The sequence below is a fragment of the Empidonax traillii genome, unplaced genomic scaffold (assembly GCF_003031625.1).
Source record: "Empidonax traillii isolate 1590-97213 ecotype Southwest subspecies unplaced genomic scaffold, ASM303162v1 scaffold670:size792703, whole genome shotgun sequence".
In the NCBI taxonomy this organism is placed as follows: Eukaryota; Metazoa; Chordata; class Aves; order Passeriformes; family Tyrannidae; genus Empidonax; species Empidonax traillii.
The window spans coordinates 585,342-600,210 of NW_020955863.1; the positions used below are offsets into that span (position 1 = coordinate 585,342).

At 37.6% G+C, this 14,869-nt stretch overlaps 1 protein-coding gene across 5 annotated transcripts in view; it reads left to right on the forward strand.

The window, feature by feature from the left end:
• Positions 1-14,869, forward strand: part of NBEA (neurobeachin) — a 478,282-nt gene that overhangs the window by 307,517 nt on the left and 155,896 nt on the right. For 4 of the 5 annotated variants that reach the window (XM_027899469.1, XM_027899470.1, XM_027899472.1 and 1 more), the window contains one exon: positions 1,256-1,399. In XM_027899469.1, coding sequence (XP_027755270.1) covers positions 1,256-1,399 — 144 coding nt within the window. Of the gene's footprint in view, positions 1-1,255; positions 1,400-4,479; positions 4,519-14,869 lie in introns of all 5 variants that reach the window. The other variant, XM_027899474.1, reaches the window with a different exon arrangement.

Sequence of the window (14,869 nt, forward strand, 5' to 3'; positions counted from 1 at the left end):
AGAATCACAGAATATTCTGAGTTGGAAGAGACCCACAAGGATCATCAAGTCCAACTCTTAAGTAAATGGCCCATATGGGGTTTAAACCCACAACCTTGGTGTTATTAGCACCATGCTCTAAATCACCCTGCTTAAATTCAGGCATTGTGGAAAACAAACAAAATCCACATGTGCGTGGTTTTGCTCAAATTTCACACATCATTCTGTAGTTTAGTAGGAAGCAAATTTCCAAATTATCCTACAAAAAGGAAAAATTACTTTTGGATTTTATTTCTTGGTTGACAGAACTGGAGATGCCCAGATCTTGTATGGTCCAAGGTGAAGGTGCAGTGTTTTCTATTTAAGAAAAAAAAAAATTGAAAGCTTTCTTGCCTGAGGCTACTGTGAATCCATAGTACTGAAAATAAAACTTATGACCTATCCCCAACTAAGAAAAAAATCCTATGAGGAGGACACAACAGTTACATGAAAACTATTTATTATATGAAAAATACTCATGATTCTATCACTTGACCAAATAATGATTAATTTTTTACGTCATGAAAATAAACTCTTGATCTTCCTAAAATGTAATAAGGTATATCTCCTGATGTAAGGAACCATCAGGCTGAATAGAAAAAGTCAGTTTTAGTCAAGAAAAACAGTATTACCCATGATAACCTTTGGGTAATTGGCACATGTCCATACACCAACATTTTAACTGTGCTCCTTAAAATCACACACACAGATGCGTACCAAAGTTCTCTCACCATGCTTGTCTTTTTTCAGTCTTTTCTGAATCTCTGCATAACCTCCCTTGTTGTTACTCTATATTGAGATAACCCATCTGCTACTTCCCCATCCTTTTCCACCTATCTCAAATGAAAAAATTCTTGACAGATTTTGGATTCCTGAAAGCAGCTTCTTGGTTTCAAGTAGGTGGTGTGCTCTCCCAGAGGTCAGTCAGAGTCGGGGCACCAGGAACCCAAGAGGAACTCCTGCTGAATTTCTTGCAGGTGGAAAACTAATGGAACAACATTGAGCACAAAGTAAATACCAATTATTAAAAACAGGAGAGTCTTTGTGGAACAGTTTATATTTTATTCAGGACAGGACAGAAAACAGAGTAAGACTGAATATTCTGTAAACCTTGGTAAAGTTTTAGAAAATGTTTCTTCCCTTTTTCCATAAAGATGATTTATGCTGTATTTTTTTTTTACTACTTGACTGGGGTTGTGTTATTCAGCTAAATTCACAACATTTGTAACTTTTTTAGGCACTGAAGAGGATGTAGTGAAGTCAAAGAAAACTTTCCGAAGTCAAGCTGTGGTAAATCAGAATGCAGAAACAGAACTTATGCTGGAAGGAGATGATGATGCTGTTAGCCTGCTCCAAGAGAAAGAGATTGATAACCTTGCAGGTAATTATACTTTTCATTAGAACTAAGATACGAGCTAAAAAGGCTCTTTTAAGCTTGTTAGCTCTTAAACTTTGTGGTTAGTGTCTTAATATTGACAGCTAAGCATATAATTGCAGTATGAACCGATTCTTTATATTCTAGATTTTATTACTTCTCCCTTACTTCCAGGAACTGATAATCAGGGGAACTGATTACAAAGCATTTATACCCACTGTACAGTCTTTGAGCAGAGATGTGAGAAATAGAAATACCTCAAGTACCTTTATTGCTGCCTGTGACTCGTTGAAAAGTCTGTAAAAACCACTGTTGAACCTCTTATTTTTTATTATTTTTTTTAATGGAAATGCAGACTAATTTTACAGCTCGAGTTTTGTGAGTCAGTGTCGCTGTGTGCATTCGTGACCTGATCCCAAGTGTCACACATCTTGTGGAGAGACACCTACACTCCTCCTGGCCTCAACTTCTCCCAGTGATGGAGTTAAATGGGATCTGTAGTATCTCAACCCATCTGTCATAGCAAGAGAAAAAGTTGCCCATCTTAAGCAAGGACTAAGACAGAATGAAGCTGTAACCAAGCTATGAACTTCGTTAATTAGCATACGAACTGGGAGTGAATCCTCCATAAATATGCACACGAGACAGCCCTTCTGGTCCTTTCTCCCTGGGTGAAGGACACAGTGAGATCCCAGTTTCATCCATCTTTTAGCAGGTTCTGTTACAGATCTGTCTTGAGGCAATACTACCTGTCCTGGGGAGAAGTCTGGAAATAAAGGCATGTTAAAAGTCAAAAATGCACTCTCCTCTCAGAGGGGATAAAAATGTGAGAACTGTGAAATTCAGTATGAAATTTTTTAGATTAATTTACTTAGGAATACATTTATTAAACTACTCCACTAAGGGAAAGTTTTGCAATGTAATGATTTTTTTCTGCATAATTGAATTTCTAAAATAGCTATCTTTGCTGTAGCAAAGACAAGATCATAGATGGATGAATAAAAAATAAAAATAAAAACAAAGAAAAAAAAAAGGAAAAAAAAAAGAAAGAAAAAACCCCAATCAATAGTGTCATACTTTGAAACTAGAGCAGAGCAGAGAGGGGAAATAAGTGCTTTTATTTGGGAGCAACAATCAGTATATGTTTATCACAGTTAATATGTCAATCTACTTGCTTTCTCAATCTGAAGCTAACCATTGCTGAGACACTGTTGTCTAAATTCAATAAAGTAGTGCATCAAGCAGGACCATGAGTGGGAAAATTTTATCAATGTTCCTTTCTCCTTTAGGAGGAATAACTTGATACTGCTTTGGCTAAGTTCTTATATCTAAGAACAGTCCTTCCAATTAGTATGCATAAAGTATCTTAAAAGGCTGTTTAAAGGTTGCAATATGCATTTACATTGAAATATTGATTAAAACTGCTAAGTGGGCATGAAAAATTCTTACCCTGTTCAGAAAATCTGTCAGCTATGAAGTTCTTCTTATGCCTTAACGTTGCAATTTGGTTCAAACACTCTGATGCAATACAATCCTTATAGCTATCTCCCTCTGCAAAAACCTGGTATTTCAACATGCCCTTAAGTATTAATGTGCAATGTATCCTGTTACTCAAGCTCACTGCTGGATGACATTCCCTTCTCTTTCAGGACATGGCACAGTCATTCTAGTCCTTTGCTTTTACAGTTTGTAGAAACTGGGAGATACTTTCAGTACTGCAAAAGCAGAAATAGTAGTGAAACAAATCAACTTTTGAAATATCGGCAGGATGGCTTTGTGTTCCCCATCGATGCTAATAGCGCAAGCAAACTGCTTCCAAGTGTGGGGAGGTGATGTGATAAAACCTGTGAACTTCTCAGAAAGAACCTACATTCCACTATCTGATGTTTGCTATTAGATTAACTGCAGCCTTCGCTACTCAACTCTCACTCATTTTTGGTGCTGAAATGATTTTGAGGGTTAATAGTCACACAGAGTATTGTATGTGTCTTCTGCGAATTTTGCCCCCTAACCAAAAAAACCTGAATCCCCCAATACCCAATTTAGCTCCCAATTTTGCATGATTTTGCATATAACGAAGTCACTGTTTTTCAGTTTCCAATATATAGAATGTGACTCTGAAACTTGAGTCCAATAACTGAAATCAAGAAAACAGTAGACAAGGAAGTAAGGTTTTATGCCTAAGAAGGTTAGAGCAACTTCTGACAGCTCTGAAGAGTGGGTCCCAATAAAGCCACATTGTTCATTCTTGTCTAATTTCTAAAGAGATATATAGTTCAGTATACATGATCAGGAAACCTTTGGGATATATCAACTTATGGTATAGCACAGCATCATTTATATCTAGTTACTTTTCAAAGTGGAATGACACATAGGAATTTGTATATCCAGACATGCCTCCAATTTAACTTTAAAGCTTAAATCAATTTAAACCTGGTTTACAATGATTTGGATTGTCTCAGTAAGGGATAGGAATTAAACAAAATCTTTATAAATCAGATTTCAATTGATTTAAGATTGTCCACGTTTTAGTAAAACAATTTAGCATTGTTTATTCCATGAACTAAGGCACATTTTAAACAGATGAGACCTTAGGTTTTAGAAAATTTTTAACTAAGAAAATATAAATAATACAATACTTTTGTTTGTGAACTTAGAAAAAAAGGAAAGTTCGAAACAGATTGAAATTGTTCGTACAAAGTTATCTGTACATACCTTTTGTTCCAGAGACTCTTTATAGTTTTTCATCAACCATGTGGCACAAATCAATGTAAAGTTCTCTTTGATAAATTGCATATGGGATGGAGAATTTTTAAACAATTATAGTCTGAATATTTTTATTTTAGAATCTTATATTCCATATATTGCAATTGCAGTTGGTCAGATTTCATTATATTAAGTAACATTTTAATAAAATATAAAAATCTGATTCCATGTTATTATGCTTTAGAATTATGACTTATAAGTTTGCATCATGATTTTTAACCAAACGAGTATTGAAGCTGTCTTACAATATGAGTTAGCAAAAGACTTTGTTCTTGTTTCAGCATTTATGTATTAAAATATTTTACATGTTTCTGTTTCAGTTTTAGCTCCTTTTCTTCCCAGACTGTTCACTTCAAGAGGCAAGTCACATCTCTGTTAGAACTAATGATTGAGATAGCCCAGTCAATTTTAACAGTTTCCTAATATATTGTGAATTTGTGGGTAATACAATCAAACCCACTGTAGTGAATTGATACTACTAACTCTTGGCCTTTTCTTTTCTGCTTATATTTCCTAAAGCTGCAGTAGGGCTCTTAAATACTTACGTTTTTTCTTAAGATCCTGAGAATGTAAATTTGCTAACAGTTTGTCTCCTGCTTAGTAGGTGATTTTTTCAGAATGAAAAATATGTGGATGTGTTCTGATATTGTTAGCTTGCATTCTGACAGGGGAATAAGTTTTAATAGATATTCGATTTTCTTTTCCAAAGTTGTTGTGTTTTTTTTTAAAGCACCAATCTTGCACTAAAATAGATCATTAAAAAATAAAATGAATGTTGACACACTCCAGTTTTATGAATTTTATATTTTAGAAAGACATCCTCTTCTTTCTTGCAAAGTCACATTTGACTTGCTGAGACATGTTTGTGTGCATTTCAGAGCAGAATTTAGCCTTAATGACATTTTTGAAAGATGCATGTTCTTAACTGGAGCACATTTCATCTACTTGGGCATATAGCTGGTGACAACAACAAATATGACCCAGCCAAGCAAAGTAGTCTTGACAGAGTATTTTGCTACCCTCTAAAAGAGTAGTTTCTAGAAAGAAAGAAAGAAAGGAAATAAAAGCAGGAGGATATGAGGCTTTGGGTTATTTTAGGAAGACAAAAGGCTTTGTAAGGCATCTGTCTGGTTACTTGCGTGGGCTCAGTCAACTCAGAATCTGACTTCCTCATCAGCCATGGTGAATTACAGCCTCTCAACAGTCTTGCAAGAATAAATATATGTTATTCACTCCATTATATGAGCAGATTGAGCAATTCATCCAGGTAAACACAAGGAAAACCACTAACTGCCTTTAATGCATCTTAGTCTTAATTTATCTTAGCCTTCACTACAGAATCTTCTCTTCTTCTTGGACATTTGTCTCTAGGTGGAAGAAACCCCCTCCCCCCAGTGCAAATATACCTGGAAGGTTTGAAGGAGATGCAGCATCCCATCACTGCCATAATTTTAGAAACTCTGAACTTCAGTGTAGAAATATTTCTAGAAAGCAGTATTATTATTGTTAAACAAGAGCTTCTGTCCAAGCCAGAAAGGGTAGCTAGCTCACATTGACTTGAGAACTAAATGTGATAAGCCCTCTATCCAGACTTCTTGAGAGTGTGCTGAGTGTATTGACTCACTGCCCTGTGCTAAAGAACACACTAGGTCATGAGGATTTGACAGCTTGTATTATTATTAATGAGATATAAGACCTTTCACTTCCAGGTCATCTGTTTGAAGTCCAGACAAAACTGGTGGTAACCAAACATTATCAACATCTGTTTTGTGGCCTATGCAAAATAAGCCTTTTGTCTCGTTTCAGACAAACTAACAGAAATCATCACAATTTTGAGCACTTTCCAATTGAAAAAGTATTTGATGCTGCCATTAGAGAAATTGGAAGAGTGCCAAAAGTTTACTACATAGAGTTACAGTTAAAATTGCATAGCAGTTCTAAAAAAAAAAAAAAAAAAAAATCATTTAGCCCATAGGGAAATTTTCTATTCCTAGTTCTAACAAAGAACTCATTTACATTTCTGAAATTATTTTGAAGTCTTACATGAGACCAGATGCAGTAATAAAAACACAAACTCACCAAGGAACTGCCTCTAAAGCTGCTAAAAACTTGCAAACTAAGTATTTGATATGGAAAACTTAAATATGATTGACTCATCTTTATATGTATAATATGCATTTCATATTTGTACACTTATATTTTGAGTTACAGTAACATTTCTTATGGCCAAAGTCTGACATGGAATTTTTTTTACGAGACCTGACCATTAGCAAAGCTGTTTTCAGCTCTTTTTTTACCTTCTCTTAAGGAGTAATGCAGGAGCGTATTTTCTTGAGTTTTCTTCTGTTGCCATCTCAAAATGATTTTAAGATGTGTAGGATTATTTCTCTTGTTTTTGTTAATGGAGTTAGACAAATAGATTTTCTTAATTAAGAAAAAAAAAAAAAGAAAAAAACCTTGAGCCTCTACAAAGAAGGCAGAATTTCTAAATTACTAAATTTTGTGGGAATATAAAAAAATAATCTGGGCCAACCAGAGAAAGTTTTGTTATGTTATCTGCTGTTAGAGTGATAGGCTGAAAGAAAGGACCAAACAGCATATTATATTGTCTCCAGCAGTGACTACAGCCTATCCAGGAAGTTTAGGAGTAGAGGAAAGGAATCATTGTCATCCCTCTCAGCTCCTGGAGAGTGAAGAATTACAGTGGTTATGAGAGTAATCTCATCTTTCCTCTCCAAACCTTCTCTTTCCTCCCTGATGTGTCCTCTCCCAAGAGGCTTGGAGATCCCTGCTGTCTGCCATGCGCTCTCCTTCCACTGCAGCAGTTGCCATCCATACACCAGTGGCTTTGATGGTCTGGGGTGCCCCAGGGGGCAGAAAGCGGCAGCCACAGGGGAAACCCAGGAAGGACTGTAGCAAGTACACAGCGATGCTTTCTAATGTTTCTCTCTCAGGCTTTAACAGCTTGCACCTCTAATCCTTCCAGAGTCAGAGGTAGTAGTTATTAGCTTGCTTTCTTCTCAATTTCTCGCTTCTCTTCTCTTCTTTTCCTTACACTCTCTCACATTCTTTTTCTTTCTGAAGGTGACTAAGGTACCCTAAGCTTTGCCATATTTTATGCCTTTTTCTTTAAGAAAGTATGTATGTATATGTGCATACACATCAGTTAAATAACAAATTTCAAAGTTTCAATAAAAAAAACCACCAAAAAAGTCTTAATATTTCAGCTACTTTTTCAAGCTTCTTGGTGGAAACTATTCAGTGAATTCAGCATGCATTACTGAGTAGTTCTCTCCCTTCAAACTTCATTATTCTTGCAAATTAGCATTCAAGATAGGAATTTCACTGGGGGGTCTCTTGTCTGGGAAAGTGACAGGAATGTGGAAGAAGAGTGATTCCACTTCCCATTCTATGATAGATATGTAACCACACAAGCCTTGTACTTCCAAACATGGAAATTTAAGTCAGCCAGCTTTCCATGGTTTCTGTTGTTATGATATTATATATTCAGATTTTGATCCTCAAGTCTAAGTATAAAAAAGAAAACCATATTTGTATGAGTTTAATTTAGAGTATAGATTCAGGCATAAACTGAAAGCAATTATACTTTTGATATGTAGTTGGCTTCCACACTGAAAAAGAAAAAGGCCCAGTTTCTGTAACATACTATTTTTAAACATCTCAGTGTTAATTCTAGTAATTTTTTTCCACTTTACTATACAGAATAGCTTAATATTTTATAAGGTGTTTGTCAGTCACGTATGATAGTTAAAGCTCCTAAGCTTTAAGACCTCTTCTCTTTGTACCTTAATACACCCGCTCTAGGTCTGAGCATCTTCAACTTTTCAAAGTCTTGGTTTCATTAACCAGAAATTGTACCAGAGGTAACTTCATCCCATGCTTTTGGCTTGGCTTTCCAGAAAAAATGTTTATGTGAACATCCTCTGTCAGCCTCTATATTTGTAACTTCTGTACCTGGAAGCCATTTTGAACAAACTTTTAAACAGGAGTAAGGACTTCAGAAGCAATAAAATTCCACCAGTGGATTCAGGCTGTTAAGGAGAAAAACCTTCATGACAGAGCCTGCCACGTCACTTCTCCTTTTATTAGGTACCAGAGAACCTCTGTGTAAGTACCACAACTGTGGTAAAGCAAAACGTGCAGTCAACTAGTAGACACAGTTGCACTAGAAAACGTTCTCTATATGTTCTGCTGTTGTTTAGAGATACTCGTAGTTTCAGAAAAATTTGAAGTTACACCTACACTGCATTTCAGGTGATTTTTCCAAATATACCTGTCAAGTTAAATGATGACTCAACAATTTATTTTGTTGTTCCCACACACATATAGGAGTTAGTATCCAAATAAGTGAACTTTAAAATACCACAAGGTATCTGAACGTAATATTTCCATCCACTATGGTCTGAAGAAGTACAAAGCTTACAGCCTGAAGAGCTTTTCTAGAATGCAGACTAGAAGAAATAAAAGTTGAAAAGCTCACATCTTTCCTTTAATTTCTAATCAATTGAGCTCTATTGGCTTGACAAGGTGCACAAACTGAACTGTGTAAGAACCTGCCAAGTCTGGCTCACTCAGACTGGGAACTGGGATTTGATCCCTTGTATTCCTGAGTCATTATCACAAGTTCCTGTTTCAGTGGTATGCTGTTGTAGTGGGACGCTCTTTCTGCATTCTCCTTTCTTCTTTGAACATTAAATATGCCTTTCTAAGGTGTGGATTTGTTACTTTTTGATTAAATAGGCAGCTAGAGGGATTTTTTCAGACAGAGAAACTGTCCCTTATGTGGGCGTGTTCAGCATCACTTAAGGTTTTCTAGGTTGAAAATGTACCATAAGTTTTACCTGAAAATAAGGAGGAAGCTAGTGCAGGTCATACTGCATTTCTATAGTATACCCACATCTGAATGCACTGCTTAGCAATAAAGTTCTTACTTTCTAAAACATCTTAATTTACTCAGTCCTTCCAAGATATAGCTCCAGGCAGAGCGTGCTGCATGAATCTAATTTTGAAGTGGCAAATGTGTTCATTGCAGTAGTGAGTTGCCTATCCCAAACATTTACATTTCTGGCCAGGTGTAAATCGTTAAAAGGAGCCTTGATGAATATTATTAATACCTGATCATCTGGCAGGTTGCTGCTCGGATACATCCTGGAAAAATACTAAACCCATGTAAACCATTCAGAGCTTCAGCACAGTTCAAAGGTTCTCCTGTGTGTCACAGAGCAAATCAGACTTTATCTGCAAAAGGGGGCAAAAGTTGGTTTTCTGAATTGCTTTAGACTGACACACAGCTAATTCTTGCACGAGACCTTCAGTGATTCAGTAAGATTGACTTTGATATGGTGTTGAGTTTGTCTTTGCATATTCTGTAACTGTTCTATTGAGTGATTGCTTTCTATCATACTTTGAACGACACAAAGAGATGCTTATTCCTAGGAATATTGGGAAACATGTTTTCCGTCAGGAAGAAGTGCTATTTTATATTTTTCTTTCAATGAGACTAGGAAGGTAGGGAATTCAAATATATAGTATATAATAATATAAATATATAATATAATTTATAACAATTTAACTGTGAGGGTGCATATGTCTCAATTCAAATACATGGGAAAGTATGTATATGTTTTAGAGAAAATTACTGTTTTTCTTCTTAAGTAACAATATCTTTACTATTTTCATAATCTCATCAAAACTGTGTATTTATTTCTTACTGTTTTCTTCACAGTTTTAATATGTAAGATTATTTTTACTTACATTTTCTTTTTAATCAAACACATTTGCTTGCTGTTATGGCAACCACTTAAGAGAATTGAGTTGCTGTAATTGTTTAGTCATTGTTGCTGAAAAAGACCATTGAAGTTGATCTTTGAAGTTAGTAGTAGTAGTAGTGCTACATGCTTTATGGAGGAAAGGGGGGAAAAGTGGAGAAAATTTTGAATATCAAGGCCTATTCACACTGGCAATGACATTTAGACAAACAATAAAATTCAATCCCTCTCTCACAATATGAAACATATGATTGTTCAGGAGTAAAAAGCCAACAAAGTAAGCTTGGATATCTCTGAAAATAGGGGAGAGGAATTAGAGATGTTGTTCAGTGGTGGAAGAGAAAACCAAGATTATAGTAATATTTAAACTTACATTCTGGTTTTCTGCATTTAAGAAGTTGTGCAAATTATCTTTATTGAAACTGTTGAAGTGATGTGTAAAGGGAGCTTTATATGTACATTCTTGTAAAAACCTTGGCTTGAGTGAAGGAGTTACTGCCTGTATTTGCTATAGAGAAGAACAAATTGGGGGCAACTATCCTCATGTAAGTTCAATATATTTACTGCAGAAATCTTTTTAAAGGGTAGTTTGAGTCTGATTTATGGTGACAATGGGAACAAAAATAACTAAATTCTGTGATTTTTTTTTGGTTTTGTTTTTTTTTTTTTTTTTAGGAATCTTACCTTGTTTACTTGTTATTTGCATGGCTCTGCTTGTATTACATTAGTGTCATTAGTTGGTTGAAATATTTTTCAGACTACAGAGATTTTCCCAAAGGCTTCTGGTGCCTATACTTCTTTCTGTTTCCATGCTATGTGATTTATATTACAAGAAAATGAAGTTTTTGTTTTCGTGACCGTGTGTTACATCTAAGTTGTTTCAAGTCTAAGGGTTTATACTCATTTTAAATACAACTCAGTGTCAGATACATTGGACTTTAAAGTACTGAGGGAATTTCAGTTGTCTTATTTCAGGTACCTTGTGAGTGATTTTTAATAATTATTTGTGGTATTTAAAATTCTTGTTTAAATATATCAAATTACAAATTGTAATTTATACAAACTATTTTACATAGTAAAAGTATTAGTTTCAGCTAATCTATGTTGAATAAATGTATATTAAAAAAAGATTGATATGTTTTTTAAAACAGTGTCAGATAAAAATTAAACATGTCAATATCCACCACTTTTTTTGGAGTAATTACCAGTAGATTACAGAGTAATAAGCAGTAGATTGTAAAATTAACATTAAATTGATCTAACGGATTGAATATGATTTCAAAGTACTTGTCCCATCAAATATTTTTTCATCTATAAGTTACCACCAATATTTTATTTTAAAAGTTAGAGTTCTAGGTCTGTGGTAGGTAAATTTCTTAGTTTTGTAAATCATTGTATAAAAGTATATGCTTTATCATCCTTAGGAGTAATCATGCCAAATCGTCATACCTGTGGTGTAATCTGCAGGCTCATGAATGTAACACACATTTAGCTCTTAACAGTTAAAAATGACAGTTTATGAAAATGAAAATGTTTGAAATTACAAGTTCAAAATACCACTCTTTGGGAGCTTGCCTTAAGAGGTATAATTTTACTGCTATTGCCCTAGGAGATAGCAAACTTTTAAACGTAATAGAACTTTTTAATTGTCTTGAGTTGCTGTACTTGAACTTGAAAAATACAAGAGCTGAGGTAGGAGAACTAAATATAGGGACGGAAGTCTCTGTTTAACAAAAATTACACAGAGGAGGAGGGAGATTACATTCTGCTTCTATTCACTGGGACCTTCTAATTTCACAATCATTTACTTTTGGGAAAGAAAATATTATTTTAAAATGTATATGCGCCGTAGCGTTTATTTTAGAAATGTAAATCATATGTGCAGACCACAGTGATCAGGCAAAGGGGAAAATTCACAGTTTGAACAGATTGCAAGACCTGAGGATCTGAAGTGTTTTCTGGTGTCGTTTTAAGGCCAGACCTTCTTTGTTAAGTTGTTGCCTCTCTGCTGCGGGATACCTGATCACTTTGGAGAGGTGTGAAAGAGATAACGAAAAGATCCTTAAAAAGAGGTGCTTTTGCCTAGCGTCGCAACAGCTGACAAGCGCCCTAGACGCGTGTCACCTCCACAAACCCCAGGCTCTCGGGCGAAGCTGGGCAGCCACAGGTTGGCTTTTTCCTCGGAGCAGGAAGGGAAGCGCCCTGGGTGCCGCGGATGGCTCCTGAGCTGCGCATTGAGCGCCCGGCACCATCCCCAAGTGCCGCTCCTCTGGGCAGCACAGGCCCGGTCCCGTGCTTGTCTGAGGCTGCAGTTGCGCTGGAAATGAATATTTACATCCCTTGGAAAAGCGCAGCTCGCCACCGCCAAGGGGCCGGACTGTGGCTGGTAGCCGGAGCTCGTTATCCTTCCCGAATGTGAATGAGCCCGTCCCGCGGCTCTTGGCTCAGGTGTGCCCAGCTTTTGTTTCATTAGATTATCAATTGGCTTTGGAAAGGAGACCCAGAGCTTCCCGATAGCGCGGTGCCATATGGAAAATCTACGCTATTTTGATTATGTTCTCTGTAAACATTTTAATATCGGATCCTTAAAATCCAGGGACTATCCCAAAGGGGATTAAAACATAATCCTCTCTCTCTATAGCTGTAGTGGATTAATTTCGTATTCTCTCAGTGGCTGGCTTGCTCCCTGAAGGCTGCAACAAAAAGACTCAGTGCTCCTTAAACATGCTATGGAATTGCGAGTTGTAATTGGAGATTTCCAAAGGACAAGTGTAAAAATGACATACTGTTAATACCGATTTTTTTATTATTATTATTTCATTTTGTGCTTTCAGGAGGAAAAAAAAATCTGTTAAGGTTTTTTTTAAGCTTAGTTTGGCACCCCCTTCCCCAAAACCACATAATTTGACTGCTGTTTTTATGTTTTCGGCCGTTTTTAGTTTTGTTTGGTTTTTTTTTTTCTTTTTAATGAAAGGAAAAACAAACACAAGGAAACGTTTTCTCATCTGGAAAGTACAGCATTGTGATACCTCTGACATGTTTACATTGCAACAAATCTAGGGTGTCATTTGAGCAGAATGCAGGGCAGATGCCAAGGTACCAGTCTGGGAGCTCAGAGCCTTTTCTCGAAAGGAAAAAGCCAGAAATCCCCGATTTCCCCTGCATTCTGTAATGGGCTAAGAAGTGACTGTTCCCTTTCCTTCCACATCCACCCCTGCTTTTGCAGCTCTGCCGCTTCCTCCAGTCCGTGAGGGCAGGTCGCTGGCACTCCCGGTAGCCGGGGTGCACCATTGTCTTCTGCATGTCAGATTATAAGGTTTGGCCTTTTGACCATTAAATAGCGGTGGCTTTATTTTTATTTTAGCCATACAACACCAGGGAAAAGAGGTAATTGGATTAAATTGATGTTCTTCCTTCTGGGATTCAGCAAAGCCCACAAACGCCTCCTTAAAGTGATAGAATACCGGGTCGCTTCCAGGACGTATCTTCCGCAGACGCTTCTCTCCCCGCACAAAGGCCCGGGAGCCTATCCGTGTGCCGGGCCAAGTGGGCCCAGGAAGAGAGAGAGGAAGGGTAGGAGACGCTCTGCTTGACAGGGCAAGGGCTTCTTCAGGGCAGGGAACCGCTGGCTGCCCAGACCCCCTTCTGTAAACACAAAGAAAGGGGCCTGGGGAATAGAAACCCAAATCCACTTGTAATCGTACAAGAGAATCGGCCGTAATTACTTGAGCAACCTAGATGAAGATTGATGAGGCTTTAAAGTGGCGTTTCGGATCGATCATCCTGCCCTTTGGAGCCTGCTGCCGGGCTTCCCCGGCTCGGCTTGGCTCAACTCGGCTCCTTTCCCACCGCCAAGGGAGGGAGAGAAGATGGAGGCGAGACAGGGAGAGCAGCAAAGCAAGCCCGGCGCATGTGATTCCGATCAGCTGACTGGGGTCAAGAGGCTACCCCGGTTTATTAGGAGACGGAAAACAATAAAATGAAAGAAAATAGAGTTTGTATCAATATTATCCCGTCTGCCACGCTGAGCTGCTGAAAGCTGTCACAGAAACTCTGCGTTTTAGCTTCCCCCTGTATTTACAGTAATCCCTGCCTCCGTCTTTATTTATTTTGCAGCGTAAATGACAAAATATTGTGCAATAAGGGCTCAAATTGGGTGTTACAGTAAAGTAAAACATTAACAACATGACAGTTAGATGCGCCGATACAGGAGTAATTTGGGCTAAGTGAGTAATTTGAAGTGTTGCTTGCAAGAGCTGGTAGTAAAGTGTGCGGGCGGTGCTGGTGGAGGAGGAGAGGGCGCATCCGTGGCTTTAGCCCCGGTGCGAGCTGCCGCCCCGGGCTCGGCTCAGCCGCACCAACCCCCGCACCGCATTGCTGGAGGGGCGAGTGGCCGGGGATGGCAGCGGGAGGCGCACGGCTCTCTGCCCTCCGAGCAGGGGTTCCCTTATTGTAGGGGAGATATTTTAGCTGCGTAAAACAACAGAATCGCTTTTTAGTATTCCCCTGAGATGGCCAGTTTGCCGGTTTCTGAAAGGTGCATCAGTCAGATGTTGTACCCAGCTTCTCAGTACTGAAGCTTTTATTATTTGCGTGTCAGATGCGTGTTTGTGCGTGCGTGTAGCTGTGTGTGTTTATGTATGTGTAAACGAATTGCCCTACATGCTTTTGAGGTTAAATCTGGAAGACTATTCTATATGTCATATTTTTTTCGAGTTAGACGAACTGAGCTTCCTAAAACACGGACACTCTCAGCTTTAATAGCAGACTGCATTCATATTCAAGATAAGATGGTGAAAAAGCAATCCTCTGTTGTTTTTTGGATTAAAGCAGAAGTTTTGTTTTTTTTTTTTTTCCTGAATTAAGACCTAACAATTCGTGTGGACAAGGCTGCCTTTTACAACAGGTTTTCTCCATCTCA